Source organism: Neomonachus schauinslandi, chromosome 8 (genome assembly GCF_002201575.2).
Source record: "Neomonachus schauinslandi chromosome 8, ASM220157v2, whole genome shotgun sequence".
NCBI lineage: Eukaryota > Metazoa > Chordata > Mammalia > Carnivora > Phocidae > Neomonachus > Neomonachus schauinslandi.
In genome coordinates, this window is record NC_058410.1 from 96,810,637 (window position 1) to 96,827,732 (window position 17,096).

At 36.2% G+C, this 17,096-nt stretch overlaps 1 protein-coding gene across 1 annotated transcript in view; it reads right to left on the bottom strand.

Moving 5' to 3' along the window:
• The window catches only part of TINAG (tubulointerstitial nephritis antigen), an 89,196-nt gene extending 73,925 nt beyond the window's left edge, over positions 1–15,271 (bottom strand). Inside the window, exons 1-4 of the mRNA XM_021692075.1 lie at positions 14,917–15,271; positions 7,268–7,331; positions 6,516–6,605; positions 1,459–1,573 (exon numbers count right to left, since the gene is read on the bottom strand). Of these exons, the coding sequence (XP_021547750.1) occupies positions 1,459–1,573; positions 6,516–6,605; positions 7,268–7,331; positions 14,917–15,271 (624 nt within the window). The remainder of the gene's footprint in view (positions 1–1,458; positions 1,574–6,515; positions 6,606–7,267; positions 7,332–14,916) is intronic.
• Between the last annotated feature and the right edge of the window lie 1,825 nt (positions 15,272–17,096).

A 17,096-nucleotide genomic window follows, 5' to 3' on the forward strand; every position in this document is an offset into this window, starting at 1 on the left:
TCACTAAAAACCATGAATCCAAGCCACATCTCTAAAGATTTTTATATCTTACTGGTTCTAGGAAAGATCCAAAAGTATATCTAAGCTGATTATTTCATAAAATTAGCTCTGCTTTTTGCTATTTTGAACCTGCGTTGACCAAAGCTAACTGATTCTACTGGAACTCTAGGGACAATTTTTGGGAGATGTTCTAAGATGTCCTGGCTCTGCACTTTAAGTAATTCTGTGGTGGCTTTTCACTTTTCCCAATATCAGTGTGACTTAACCTCTCTCAATCTCAATTTTCTTGTCTTTAAAATGTGGATAATTATAGTACCCACTACATCAAGCTGCTGTGGGAATTAGATGAGATAAGGTATGAAAGTGCTTATAAGAGCGCTTAACCACACATCTCCTCAATACGTGGCAGCTATTATGATCTTTTCTGATACTGGTTATAATTTAGCAAGCTCTTCTACTGCAATTTGAATTGGTATAATAACTCAGGGGATTACATCTCTGGAAAGCAAAGTACATTAAATGCTTCACGAGAAACCTGTGGATTTACAACTCATCCAAAGGCAAACAACAACCCTGCTGGCTCCCAAGCCACTGGGAGCTTCCAGGCAGCCAGGATGCAAAGCCTGCCTTGCAAAGAGAAAACGCTGCACTCCCACCACCTGTGAGCACCGCTCAGCTTTGGGCATTTGAACTAGGCCTTGAATACAGTCAACATCTCAACTGGGAAGTATGTGTGCCTGCAACACCACACATCTGGTGGTTAAACTGCAGCTCTATGAGTTAGAGGTCTGTGATACTGGAGAGATAAAAGCCTCTTTATACAAGATACCCATTATGGGATGATACCATCTCCTAAAAATGAAAGAGAAAGCCAATACAATGGCATGAAGCTTAAGAGTGTAGGAAATGCAGCAATTTCACGAAGGAGTTTGCGAGGTCACCTGGCAAAATTTGAAGGTATTCCTGTAGTGGAAATTTTGAGGAAATTTATGAATCACCATAGTGCGCATATCTGCAGTCACTGGCATTTCTCTTAGCCTCGTATGATAATGGGTAGCCCAAAGGCAGCGCAACTCTGTTTGGATGAATTCAAAAAATAACTGTGTTTACTTAAAAAAGAAAAACAAGGACAACTAATGATTTGCTTGAGCACTGGGTCACTGAACAACCAATAATCAGAAATAGGAATTTCTATGAAATCATGATTAGTGTAAAGGAACACAACCATTTGTGAAGACAGGACACTTTATCGAATGGACATTGGTGAACTTCAAAGTTCACATGAAACGTTTACGGAAGGTAACAAGCATTTTGGTAAAGGTTTTTTATTTATATATAACAAAATTACAACTCTGAAAGCTCAAAACCCACTATTTTAGTTATTTAAAATTTCTTTAAACGCACATACAAACATACCTGTACAAACACACACACACTTGAGTCAGAGAGAACACTTACTGTCATTTCATTCATACTGAGAAGCATGGGGTTAGGTGGCAGGGTGCCAAGACGGTAACTGAAACCTTCTTCCAGAGTCATCCCCCAGAATTGGCTATAGTTCTGGGCTGTCCATCTGCCTTACAAATGAAAGAGAAAAATTGGTACAGGTTATGTAATATCACTTTTATAAATAATGTTTGTTTATATTTCTGAAATTATACAAAGTTGGAACTATTCCTGTAAGCTAGATATTCTTTATATAAAGAATGCATGATTGTTTACTCTAACGGGAAAACTTATGAGACACTCTTCCTAAATTAGGTCTCTTTCAATTATTTTAACGACTTATATGAGGAACCTAAGGCAATGTCAGTGTAGACTAAATAGAAGAATATAAAATCTTTACATATTATAAGGGATTAATTGGCAAAAGGCCAATATATGTAGTTTCTTTTAAATGTCATTAAATGCATTTTAGAAAGAAGCTTGAATGTATAGACATGCACTTGTAAATAGGGTAATTGTTTTATATATAATTTAGATTTGAAAAGAATTTGACCATGTAAAAGGAAGTATCCATGGAAAACTGAGGATAAAATAGTTATACTTTAAAAAATTACATCAGTGCTAATTAATTATACTGAAATATTTTATTTAAATACTGGAATATTCTATCATATATTAAAGAGTTAATTTGTGTTAAGTGCTCAATAATCTTAGTTGTTATTAATGATGATACAAATTCAATTGATGTGAAATTAGATGGTAAAATGTACATATTTTTTAGAGACAGGGTTTGTGTCCTTACATAGGAAAAGAAGCTTTGTTTTCAAAATCTAACATTGACATTTAAATCCAACGAAAAATTTCTGAAGAGATGAGAGTAGATGAGAAAGATGAAAGTGATTTAATCATCGCTTGTTTGAATTATTTACAACTTGAGGACAATATGTCTTCAGTACTTAAGTCAAATCTAAACTTAATCCTATTGTGTTAATGACCAAAACTGCTTATAATGTGATAGACTCTCATGAATTGATGCAAGATACAGCTTGATTTTCAATAATATGCCTAGCAAGTTCATGTTTTCTTTTATAAGAATCTGTTAGGTCATAAAACCTTAAGCAGCTTGGAGCCACAATTTTAGGAATACAACCTCCATCACCCAAGGAAACCTCTGACGATATTAGATATTGCAGCATATGTAAGAGACCATTAGGACCAGCCTTAGGCAAAACCATGACATCAGTGAAGTATGTTTTTGGTGCCCTACACTAGTAGTTTTCAAACATTCAGATACATTTGTGGTCATTTAATTAATCCCTCAATTTAGTGAGCAGGGATCAATATTTTAAGAAATAAATAGAATACAGGAGAAATAATGGGAAATATTAGAACTTATTGCATGTAGTGAGGGTGAGTACTGTTTTTATATACGTAGGTGTGTGTGTGTAGCATGTATTTGTATAGATATTCATGTGCACATATGTGTGTGTACTAAGTCACAAAGTTAAATGTATGTTTTACTATGACTTATGTTCAAAAAAGTATGAAAGGACTACCACTCTAAACCATCCTCTTTGATCTAGACTCATAACTTTCCCTTTAATCCAATTTAGCACTTACTGAACAGTCTTCATTTATCATATTCTCTCTTAAAACATGGTAATAAGTAAATTTCTCTACCCTCACTGTGCTCATACCCTAAAAAGATGGCAAAGATTATTAGCAGTAGGTCAGGGTATGATCAGAGTAGAGAACTCAAATATAACTCTGCCCAAAGGAGTTGGCATAATTTTGTTACAGAAAGTGACTTTAGTGCTCAGTCTGGAAGGATGAGAATAAGTTTGGTGGACAGATGTGAAAGAAAAGGACAATTATTCTTTTTCTTTTTCTTTTTTTTTTTTTAAAGGCAACTCAGGAGCAGATTTGAAACTGGGTAGCACATTTAAGGAAGAGCAGGTAAGTTGAATGCCGAACCCATGAGAGGGCTGAGGGAGACAGAAGCTGGAAAGAGCATAAGAAATGAGGTAGTAAAGAAGCATTTGGGCCAGTGTTACGTATGCTAAGGAGTATAAAGATATTCTACAAGCAATGGAGTATCACTGAGGATTTTTAAGAACATGAACAGCAGAGTCAGAGCCTTGATTTAGAGGGATAACCATGAAAGTATAAAGAATTGGATGCAGTTTGGTCAGACTAGAAACAGAGAGAAAAATCAGGTCATCTCAAATGAGGCTTGATAAAGAAATACACTAGAATATAGCAGAGATATAGAAAAAATAAATATCTGAAAGAAACTATGAATGTGTAAATTATAAGAGACTAGTGACTGAGAGAGAAGAGGAGATAAGAATCAAAACTAATTTCCAATTTTCTGACTTGGCTAACAAAGCAGAGGGAAAGGCCATTCACCAAGGGCAGGTTGAAGAGGTTAACCTGTCTGGTTTGGGGTATGTTGATTTGAGAAACCGGTAAAAAAAACCAAGGCCAACTTATCCAATAGACTAGGTTTTGAGTTCATAAAAAAAAAAAAAATTAAGTTTAGAGATGTGACAGATTAAAAATGGCCACAAATTATTTGTGACTCTTGGTACCAAGAGGTGGAATCTATTTCCCCAACCTTTGAATGTGGGCAGGGCTAGTGACTTGCTTCGCCCAATAAAAGCCAGGAGAATTGATTCTGTGTGTCTTTCAAGCTTAGGCCTACAGGGATGCCCTTTACAACTCTCCCTCATGCCCTCTTAGAACACTCACACTATATGAAGAGGCTAAGGCTAGCCTGCTGGAGACGCGTGGGCCCACCAAAAACCAGCACCAACCACCAGGCATGGGAATGACGCCACCTTAGACAATTCAGCTCCAGTTGAGTCTCCAGATATCTATAGACATCTGAGTAACCCCAAGAGAGATCAGGAAAAGAGCTTCAGCTAAGTCTATCCCAAGTTACTGAAGTAAACCAATGAAAAGCTTATGGTTTTAAGCTATTAAATTCTGGAGTGGTTTCCTGCCCCACAGCAGATAACTGAAACAGTTATCTATCTCTCTTTGTTCCACTAACATTATTATTTGCTACCAATCTGGCACTTACATACTGCCCTATCATCAGAAATCCTTTCACAAAGGGATGACATGTTGACTCCTCAGCTAGATTGTAAATTCCTGTAAGACAGAAACTATTTATTTCTATCCTCAGCCGTGCCATAAGAGAAACACATTTCATTAATGTTAATTGGTTGTGTTGAACAATAACACAGGGAATAAATATGCACTGAAGTAGCTTATGTAGAATGAAGAAAGACTTGGATCTAAAACACCACCAAGATGGAAAAATAAATGTCTTAAAGCAAAGATTGTATATATTTGCGTGTAGGCTATTTTAAAAAGCACTTAGTAAGTATTGAAGGATATGCTTCTATTTTCACACATGAAAACAATTTGAACCTCAGGACCAGAATATATCTGAGAGTCAGAACTGTCTTTTAAATTCAAGGCCTCCCCTTGCCTTTTGTCATCAGGTAAATAATTTTAGTTTCACTCTGTTTCTTCATAAGCTTGTCTCTTTTACTTAACTTTTTTTTCCTTTGGGCAAAGGATGTTTCCTTTTGCTCCAAATATCCCTCACTTTTTGTCCTTTTAAGGTCATCGATGTTAGCTGCAAAAGGCAAAATCTGTGCCTCTTAACTCGTCCAGGAGTAATCTCACAGTGAACAAACGATGGCAAGAAAATTCTTCCTTCCAAGGAAGACAACATGCCTACCAGCTTCCGTATTCTTACGTGTACTTTCCACGTCGCCTTCAACTATGGTTTCCTGTGGGTTCTGGGACAGTGGAAAAGTAGGCTGCTGAGGGCTTCTTGGACGTATGTGCTCCATAGGTCAAGCATTTGAATTATTTTAAGAACCTGATTCAGATAATTTCTTATGATGACACATACTCTGATGTTCTTTTAATGATTTAATTATCACTTAGCCACAGAAAATTATAACATATTTTCCCTAGAAATACTTAAAATATCATATTATCACCTAAAATATTGGCTAAACATGTTACACACACAGGAATTGAGCATGGCTTAAGAATATTAATGTGAAAAATATATAACCTTCTCAATTTCATGTCTTCCTAGAAAATACTTTGGGGACATTGAGTGTCCCCACTGTGTTGTAAAATATCTGTCTTATGGTCTTCTATATGGAAGCAAGTGATACTTTTAATTTTTTAAAATGCACTTCAGCATTACATCACTTTTATAGTTACTTGATAATAGATCTTCTTATGTGAAATCTTTTCCAGAATGTGGAAAATGTTACGAGGTTATACAGAGATTCGATCAATGGCAATGGAGAAATCCTGAGGCAGATAACCAGGAGGGCTATCCCTCTTCCTTTCAGTTCAGTAAAGAAAACTCATGTTAGCAATGACATCATAATTCCCTCTGTGTGATTGGAGAAGCCATCTAATTTATTAATCTGTCAGAGAGCATCAAACCATTATTTCCCATGTTTAAGTGTCAATCAGCTCTATATTTAGTTTATTAGCAAAGTAATGTGCCTCAGCCTGTCTTTTGATTCAACTGTAAGTGAATTTGGCTACATAAGTCATGTCAGTGAAATTGTCTAGATGGACTGGCTATTTGGGGAATCATCAAGATTAAATACTAACCTGTTAGGGTCTGATTCTCCCATGATAGCTGATTGGCTGGGTCAGGGCAGCAGCAGAGGGAGAAAGATGGTTCATATGAAAAAAATCAATTTTGCCTACTTCCTAATTTTGCCTAAATCTTTATGCAAACTAAAGCTCCCTCCCCTGACTCACACCATAACACTGCTCCTTCTGAGACGGTTTAAGACCCTGTTCTATATTTCTTTGTGCATTTTAATTTTTAATTATTTAATATTTACCTCAATGTATTCCTATTTTACATGTCTTTCTACTTCTCTTCCCATTTCTCTCCCACTCTTTCTTTTGAAATAATGGCCATTTTTAGAAGTAAATGATAGGAAGTACATTGTTTGAAGCCTGAAAACTAACTGGGACTGCCAAAAATGTCTATAAAGCAAGATTTTTCTCACCCATAGTCTCCTTTATTGACATGTTCAATTAGTTCTGGTTGAACAAGGCAGACAAGCTGGGAACATTTCCATTGCTGTCCTGAGCATGTGCTGCAAAGACGTAAAAATTACAAAAGTGGCCTAGCTTTTACGAAGTACATTTACAAAATTAGCAACCAGAATTTCACACTGTTAAGGCATAAAACATATTTTTGATTCATGATAGCCATATACCTATTGGATTCTTGGCAAAAATAAAATAATAACATATGCATTAGCTACCACTCAATATGCTCTTAACTTCTCCTCTAGGCAGTTAATAAATGAAATGACCACACAGTCATTGAAGTTTGAAAACATGAGAAAATTTAGACAGTAGATTCAGTGTATTTGTATTTGGAAACTTTCTGCAGGATAACGATATGAAGGCAGCCTGTTTTTATATATAGCTACTGTGATCAAAGAAACACAATTTGCCTGTAGTATACCTTGCCCGTTGAATGCTTATAATTAAGAGGTATATTTCATGCAGGCCTGCTGTATGATGAAGGCCACTGTCATGAACAACATGCTATAGCATTAAAAGATATATCCAGGATTAGATTTTTCAACATTCATCAAATATGCTTATATAAAGCTACAGCTATGCGATATCCTATGACTTATGATTCTATCTGTATTTATATATATGTTTTATTTCACAATACTACTTTTATTTGAAGAAAACATACACAGACAGTAGAATTCAGTTCTGTGCCACTTATATTCATTACCAGGAGTTGCAGTTTTCTTTAATTACTGATCCTTCTTCATAAGGTTGACCGTCTCTGAGGCAACCTGTCAACATAACATGTAAACAAATGAGAATTCAAATTGAATAATAAAGTGCATTAACATCACAAGTAACCTAAAATTCTGTTTAGTTTCTCAAATATGCAAAAATATTTGGTGTCACTGTGATGAAAATCCACATCTGGTTTGTGTCAAGGTTTACGTACGGAATTTTTCTAAGCTTATTCCATGAGCTTTTATCTTTAAAACTGCATATTATGTCCCAACAGAGGATTTGTAAAGCACGAAAACTTGATTACCACAGAATTAATCACTAACCACACTGAAAAAATAATTTATGTGTTTAAATGGGTGAGCAATGAGACGGTGTTTGGATAAATTTATGGCTTTTCTCGTTTAAAAAATCTAATCAAGTCTCAGAAGTGAGTATGACTAATTGTATATGACAGGAGTAAGGAGCTCAAAGTTTTGGACCAAAATGTGAAGCTATCTCATTGAATTCACATTTTAAAGACAAATTCTATTTTTTTTCTTCAGAATTTGGATCAGGAGAAAAATTCATAAAGATTATAGCCATTTGTGTTCCAAATCCAAATGTTTCTCAATTAACTGAAACTAGCTGTTAACTAGTTTACCAGATTATATAAACTACTTAAAAGAGACCAATGGTGTATTATCATTATATGAAAACCATCAATAAGATATGGTGAAAATAGCACCCTGTTTACAAAAGAAATCCATTTCAAAAATATAATTCACACAAATTTAAAATTCACTCTGACTTGGCAAAGGTAGTAAAATTTACTACCTTGGTTACTATTGACTTTGTCATGTGAAAACTTTGATAGAAACATGTAATTGATAGATCACATCCATGGTCTCTATTCAAACAAAACGAATCCTAACTTTTTATTCGTACAATCATAGGGGAAAATGTACATGTTTAGAAATCATTCCAAGGGACTTGGTTTAACACCTAACCACAATGTCACAAAAGCCACTTAGGGAATTTGCTCTCCTCTGATTCTTCAAATAATGGTTTCATAGAAAACTTCACAGCTGCCACTCTTCATCATGTACTGTTTTTAGAGTTCAATATGTTGCTTAATGAATCTAAAATCTCTACGCATTTGCATCTATTTATCTCTTTCCCAGGATTTTTAACATCCCACAATCATAGGAAGAGAAGCAAAAACCACCTTTCTCCTGGACCACAGGCTTCTAGACATAGCAAATTCAGGGAGGGGAAAGATTTAACTTTAAAACAAGTCCAGAGTTTTAATCACTACTCAGTATTAGAGACTTGAAATAAATGAACTTCCACTATAGAACTTAAAGAAACCCTCAAACTTTTATGACCTAGGGGTGACAGAAAATTCATGCAACAACTCAAGTTTTCATAATCAAGGAAAGTACTTTTCTGACTAGTTTTAAAGGACAGGGGAGAAGTCAAAACCAAAGCTGATTTTTAATCATACCTCATAAATATTCCTTGTCCAACATACCAGTTACATAGATAAAGGAAACAGAAATCAAAAAAGTCTTAAGGGAAAAAAAAAAAAAAGTCCCTTCTCTGACCTGTACTCTAGCTAATAATTTTGAAGTCAAGAGAATGTTATCACCAGGCCTACCCCAAATCACCAGTACTAAATCTAGTGTTAGCAAAAGTTCCCTTTCTTGGTCATCCTTCCTTAATACCAAGTCAGAGTTTACTATGAGAAACTATGTTTATTGTAATCTCACTTGAAAGTTGGCCTCTTTTTTTTTTATTTAAATTCAATTATCCAACATATAGTACATCATTAGTTTTTGATACAATGTTCAACGATTCATTAGTTGTGTATAATACCCAGTGCACATCATATCACATGCCCTCTTTAATGAAAGCCGTAATCAGTTCATCTGAGCCTTGTCAAGGGGCTGAAAAAGTAGAGTGTCAACTTCTACATTATATAGAGATAGTCCAATCCTTTTCTATACTCCTGCCTGGTTCCAATGTATCCCTCATTTCCCTACCCAGCATTTAGAGAGGACTTTTAAAATCTTTATTGTGTCACTTCCTGCTTAAAATCCTCGTTATTTCCCATCAAATTTAGAATAAAACCCAACTTCTTCTTATTATGTTAGTCACCATACAGTACTTCGTTAGTTTTTGATGTAGTGTTCCATGATTCATTATTTGCGTATAACACCCAGTGTTCATTGCAATACATGCCCTCCTTAATACCCATCACCAGGCTAACCCATCCCCCCCCCGAAACCCTCAGTTTGTTTCTTGGAGTCCATAATCTCTCATGGTTCATCTCCCCCTCTGATTTCCCCCCCTTCATTTTTCCTTTCCTTCTCCTAATGTCCTCCATGATATTCCTTATGTTCCACAAATAAGTGAAACCATATGATAATTGACTTTCTCTGCTTGACTTATTTCACATAGCATAATCCCCTCCAGTTCCATCCATGTCAATGCAAATGGTGGGTATTCATCCTTTCTGATGGCTGAGTAATATTCCTTTGTATATATGGACCACATCTTCTTTATCCATTCATCTGTTGAAGGGCATTTCGGCTCCTTCCACAGTTTGGCTATTGTGGACATTGGTGCTATGAACATTGGAGTGCATGTGCCCCTTCTTAAACCCAACTTCTCATGGTAACCTATGAGGCCTTACTGAAAATGTCTCTGCCCTCATCACTTACCCAGCGCTGAACAGGGTGGGGCTGCCAGAGGAATGAAGGATTTGCATAATAACAGTGAGGAGGGAGAGCAGTGGTTGGATGTAATTTGGAGTTTAAGCAATGAACTTGTTCTTGGACTGAATTTGGGGAATAAGGAGAAAGAGGAATTAAGCATGTCTCACTGGGATTTTGGCTTGAGCCATAGAGGGGCAGCGAATCTATCATTGAAATAAGGAACAGGCTTGTTGGCAAGAAATCAAGAGTTCTGCTCTCATATTTTAGATTTAGGTGAGACATCCTAGTGGATAATGTCAAGTAGAGTAGTTTCTGGAAGTCCAGAGTTAAGTCAAGGCTGGAGAACAAATTTGAGAGACAGTAACATACAATTAAAAGAAAAGCCTTGAGACTAAATAACAATCCATTTGAGAGACTGTATATAGGTGAGAGAAAGAGGGCCAAGACTGAGCTTAAAATACTCCAGCCAGTAGACATTCAGAAGAGGAAAGGGAAAGAGTTGCCTGTGAGGAAGTAGGGAATTCAGGAGAGAGTAGAGCCTTCGAAGCAAGAGAAGAAAGTATTTCATAAACAGAGATGTCCAATGTGTAGAGTACAAATGAGAGGTCAAGAAAAGGAGAACAGACATCTGAATGTTGCATTTGATGATAGGAAAGTCGCTGACCCTGCCAAGAGGGATTTTGGCGAAGTAGCAAGGAATGACATCCTGTAGGAATGGGTTGATGAAAGACTTGGAAGTCAGGAAGCAAATGTTTCTTTTAGTTATTTTACCAAAGGAAAAAAAAAAAAAAAAAGGAAATGAGACACATGCTGGTTAAGGCCAAGGGAGGGCTTTTTCAAACTTGGGACCTATAAAAAACACATTTTGTAAATTGATCACTGATCCAGGAAAGAAGGGAGAGAAATGATGCTTTAGGAAAGAAAGAAAGAGGGAAAGAGGGAGAGGAGGAGGGAGAAGAGAGAAAAAAGAGAGAGACAGTTGTAATGGTGAAGATTAAAAAGACAAGAAAGGGCAGGATTCAGAGCTCCAAGAGTGTAAGAATAACCCAGAGGGAAGGAGGTTGAAAATTATGATGATGGAGATGAGAGAATCCCTGGTGGCTTTATTTTCTCAATCAAATGTGTATGAAGCACCTCAGAGTGAGTTAATCAAAATGGTTACCAACATAGCATCTCGACAAAAGAAAAAAATATATATTGGCTGTTGAAATTAATAGGATTTTACAACTTAACAGCCATTAATACAAGATAAGGCAAATCAGGTATTTGGAGAATGAAATAGTTGGCCCATTGATTTTTTTAAAAAGATAGTAATATGATGTCTGTAATTTATTTTAATACTTCATCATAATGCTTTATAATATCTGTGTTGGTCTAAACTTCACTTTAGGAAGACAGTTACTTGCTCAGATCAGGAATCCACATCCCAGAGGTGGTCAGTAGCAATCATTCTGAAACGCCAGACTCCAGGGTAGTTGCTGTAAATGCTTCCATTATCCATCTTTGGATGAACACTAGACTACCAATATAATGAACGTCAGAAATGGGCTTTAATTGGTAAAGTTAGTGGCTTGTTAATCAACATAATGGATATAAGTAATCAGCTCTTACTGGTTATATTAATAGTATTCAATTTATATATATTAGCTAAACTATTTAAAAGTCATGCCCCATACTCCCACTCTTACAGCCAAGAGGTTATGTTTCTCTTAAGGTCAAAAGCCTTTCTTCATAGACCTGATGCCCTAGGATTGATCTCTAGAAAGTTCTGTGTCCCAGCCACTGGGTAGTAGGCATTCTCATTCCCTGATGCCCACTGCACAGGTAACAAAATTCTACCTTTGTATTATTATCACATGTGCCTCCAATAAATTACTCAAGCAAGGTAGATGTGGGAACCTCTAAAGGACAGGGACTTGAGACTTCATGACGCTTACACAGGTTATTGAATTGGTGTATGTCTCCTTACCAATATATATTTTTGTAACTATTAGTGTGTATGGCAGAATTTGGACTGTGACTTATCTTCATAATGTGGTTAAGGAGGTTGTGAAGGAGTGAATAACAATTCAAATGTGTCAGTGGTTTACACACATTTTTTACCAATGTGAACATAAAAGTTCTGCATAATTAAATTAACTGAGGACTGTTCACAACATATGGTATACCAGACTATTCCCTTAAAATCTGCTACACCAAAAGATTTGTCTGGAAAATCCATTCTGATTCTCTTTTGAACTCTATTACTTGCTTTCAGTATCTGACATTGAAATCCTCCAATTACTAGAAGTTACCATCAGAGATGGAGAGGAAAAAAAAACACACAGAAGGAAGTTATTTACCAGTTATGTCCTACTTCCAGTTTATATAAAAGGTACATATTTACTTTTATAACCTTTAAAATGGTGTACATAGTGTTAAGTCCCTGGTTTAAAAAGATCTCGGGACAGTTGCAGTATAAAGAACTAGATAATACCATATAATTAGATAACTGAAAAATAATGTTTAGTAGATCAGTGAATGAACAACTTAGCATCTCAGAAGAAAGTCAGATTATACATGCAAAAATTGGTATAAATAATAACCATTATGTTTTTAATTTTGTATGATTTTTAATATTGTATAGTGCTATTTTCTTTCGACCAGCTACTTTCACAAGATAAAACAAAAGAAAACAAATTACCTTCATAAGAGCAATTATAGTCTAATGTGAACTTTTTGCTACTAAATAAAATGATTAATTGCTTCCCTTCATAATGAATGGAATAAAAACTATACCTGGAACATAAGTTCTACCTAAAACATAACCCTAAATTAAAGTCACAGCAAAATTCTAGCTCTCAAGCAAAAATGGACATTGAAGAAGTAGCAATTACTTTTCTAAATGAACTATGTCTCAAATAAGAAAAGCTCAAATGCATTGTAGTGCATCAAAAGCACTACAGCTTATATGTAATATTGAGACTCAACACTCATGAAGCCAACACTATTCCTACTTAACATCTTTAAATAAGTCCTTGTAACAGAATAAAATCTCAAATCCTTAATATAGCCTATACATCCTGGCATAATCTGACCTCTCCTTACCCGTCAAACCTCATTTCATGCACCCCTCCAAGCCCTCCGCTAAACATTACTCTCCAGAAATGTCAGCCACATTCCAGTTCCTGGACCAGGCCAAGCTCCTCTCTCTCTCAGATTTACACATGTCAATTCTCCTTCAGGTCAGCTCACTTCTCCTCACTCCCAGAGTCTCCTTGCTGACACTCCCTTCAGGCTGATGTTCTATTTTACATATTAATGTCACATTCTGATATTCTCTTACAGCACCCTAAGTGTTTCCTTCCTAGAATTTATCACAGTTTGCAACAGCACAATGACTTTGTTAAATATCTTACCTTCTCCCTGGCAACTTGACTGTCCCTTCAAAGAGAGTAAGATCTTGTCTTTTTCTTCCCCATTGGTGCCCCAGCACTAAGTACAATGCCTGGCATAGCGAAGATATTCAATGAAAAATTTTTGATGAATGACTAGATTCTCCATTCTTAGTAAAGGATCTGCCACTTTTTAGGATAAAATAAATGTTTGATGTTTTCTGAGCTGTATATTGGTAGAGGCAAAGGTCTGGGATAAATGACAGTTCTGTGGAAATTTTAACCCAATACATACATCTTTTAAGAGGCATTCCCTCAATTTTACAAGCAACGTAACATTATTGAGAATGAAGGCAAAGGCGTCTGGATTTTGAAAGGAGATCTTGATTTTGAAATAAGGACGCCAAATCCTAGTTGATCCTAAATTGTCTTCAACTAAAATTTCTAGTCATCATCACTCATTTACAGTAGTGTTACAGAGCTCTGATTAAACCTGCATTTCTGCTGAGGAGATCTGATGTGATGGGCAATAAAAAAAAATAGGGTTTTATTTAAGTACAGCAAAAGAGTGTTGCTTTGCGTTTTGTTGCAAATCTTAGATGTATTGATTGCTCAGAATCTAGAACCATTCTCCTATAATTAGACCAATGTAGTAAATGCCATCATTCTCCTTTTGAATTATTTGTACTTATCCACTCAATCTTTGACTTTTACAATTACTCCATAGGAAGCTTTCCTTTGTTTCAAAGGTTTAAAAAATCCCAGATTAGAAAAATGAAACAAAACAAAAATGCATATGAAAAATCTATTTGGTATTACTTAGGCAGGTAACTAGCTGACTTAATTTTGCTTTTGCACTGGTTTTAATGGCATTGCTATACCACAAGTTCTAATGCCAGGAGGTCCCTTAGTCATATGACATAATAAGCAAAATGTTAGACAAGTCTGCCGATGATCCGGCCTGTGACTAATGAGACACCCTAAGAGGTTACACTCAAAAGAGCTTAAGAGTCCTGTTGTCAAAACATTTTACAAAGAAAGAAAGAGTTTTCTGAAAAACAAACAGGGTTCTAGAGGGGAGGGGGGTGGGAGGATGGGTTAGCCTGGTGGTGGGTATTGAGGAGGGCACATTCTGCATGGAGCACTGGGTGTTATGCACAAACAATGAATCATGGAACACTTCATCTAAAACTAATGATGTAATGTATGGGGATTAACATAAGAATAAAAAATAAATTAATTAATTTAAAAAATAAAAATAAAAAAGAAAGAAAGAGTTTTAAGGAACCCTTATATACACTGAGTCAGTATTCACAACAGGATCCAGACCGGCATTCATGGCCATCACCCCAGAACTTTTTTGAAGGTTCTAGTATAATGCAGGTATCTTACATCTAAAGCAAAGCACTTTAACAATCCAAGGAAATTTATTCAATCATAATATTCATTTTTCACCTCCTCTTAAGAAAGGAAGGAAGGAAGGTAAGAAGGGAGGAGAGGAAAAGAAAGTTTGACAGATCTTGCAATGAACCAGGCACTCACTTAAACACATTGCCAAAGCCTACCTTCTGGATCCCAAGGCTTTGTGTGAGGAGGCCATTCTTTCTCTTCACGGCAAAATGACTTGTAATCAGGACAGCAATCAGAATTTTCCCTTTCACAGAATTTATCACAGTAACATAATGCATTTGCCTCATAAAAGTGAGTGGCACAATCATCATCTCTGTCTTCACAACAACCAAAACTTCTACAGTATTGCCCTTTGAAAATGGCTCTCTTGAATCGAGGACCTTCCCAAACTGTGTGATTCCTAGTGAAAGCAGGTCCTGGGTTCACTTCTCTTTGAGAAAAATACTGTTTCTCCATCCAAATTTCTGTAGTAAGATAGGAAAAGATTAAGATCTTACATCCAGTCCACATTTTCTAGAGGTCAGATGGGGCTACCACTTTCTGTTATAGCCAATACCCTTGGCTTTGGGGCTTCTCCTTGGAGCCGGAATTCTAATTATCAAGACAACTCAGCCTGAATCCTTTAAGAGATTCTTTACTTGACCTGAGTATACTTCTTGTAGTTAAACATTAATCAAGAATTTCAATGTTTGCCCAAGATAATGTAAGTGTTAAAAATAGACCCTTGTCATTCCTTCAAAGTTAAAAATGTATATTTTATATCATGCAAAAAATATCCATCACCATAAAATAAATATATAAAATCTTATGCATAGATGAACTACACTGAATATTGCTTACCTCCAAAAAAAAATCTAGATTCTTAAATCAGAAACCTCTCTGGATTACACATGGCCCAAATTATGGCTGCAATAACCACTGGCAAGATGTAGGAAATTGGAAAGTCAAAAACACAATTCCTCATTTCACCTACTTGCACTGCAACTAAAATCCAAGCTTTCATGAGGTTGCCTGCTAGGATCTTTCATATCAATAACAGTTGCTCTAAATCATGCCCAGTCACACACCAGTTTGATTTCCCATCTGTACCCCATTTACCTACCAGAAGCATTCTGATTTCAAGGTTTAGGGGAGCCTAATTCATCTAGAAATTCCCTGAGAGTGACCTTAGTTCCTTCCACCTGAGTCCCTAGTTGTCACCAGTGTAGGAATCTGCACTATCTGAAAGGCATTTTGTAGTCAAGAAAAGTCCATCTCTATGCTAAAAAACTGCAGGAGGAGGGAGTCATGAAGGAAACCCAAAGGTCAAGATGTCGTTAGTAGAACTGTACATTTACAGTGGATTTTGCTATACTGTGTTTATTCATTAACTACAATAACTCCCTTTGGATTGGGGAGAGGTAACCAGTGAATGATGAATCAGCAAGTGTGGCTGAGTGGCCTAATAGAAAGGATTTTTCTTGACAGTCAGGAAAGCCGGACTCTGGTCCCTGGCTACTATTTAATTGGCTTTATGACTTTGGGTTCACAATTTGCTTCTCTGGTCCTCAGTTATCTTTTCCTATAAAACAAGGGTCTTCTCTAAGGCTAATTCATAATTCCAACTTCCCATAAGTTATCTGACTCACACATCATTGTTTCACTTTCTTGCCCCTTCCTCGCTAGCTATAAACCAGCCTAAGTCCCTTTATCTTTTGTTTCAAGTTTACACGTCTTGGCATCACTCTCCAAAATCATCCTGACTCTCCAATCCCAAAATGGCAAGTAGAGACTTCCTTGCCATTCACTCCCTAAACTACAGCAAAGTGCAGTCAACATTCTCACCACCTATGACCAATGACCCCCTAACATCCAATTCCCATACACCTGTGTCCATCATTCTCAGACATGAATCTTCTGCAGCATTTAACACTATATTACAAACTGGAGCCTAAGAGACTAATAGAGCTCAAAATCTTATTTCACCATTGACTAAGAACATGTCTTTGGCTTAATCTCTCAATTTCTTCATCTGTAAAATTTGGATAATAATATTGATTACCACACCAGGTGGGTGGAAAATTTAAATGAGATAATACCCAAAGTACCTGGCACATCACACATGCTAAGTAAATGTTACCTATCATTAATAAGTATATTGTCCCCCTAGGAACCCTTTTCTCCTTTAACTTCATTCTTTCCTGATTCTCTTCCCATTCTTTATAAGGCTTTATATCTGCTTAGACTCCCTTTTGTTTTCAGTGATGATTTAAAGTATGTTTTTACCAATATTCTCAATTCTTTTCTTCCCTAGTCCTCATCCCTCATCTTCTCTCAAAAAATCCCAGCACTCAAT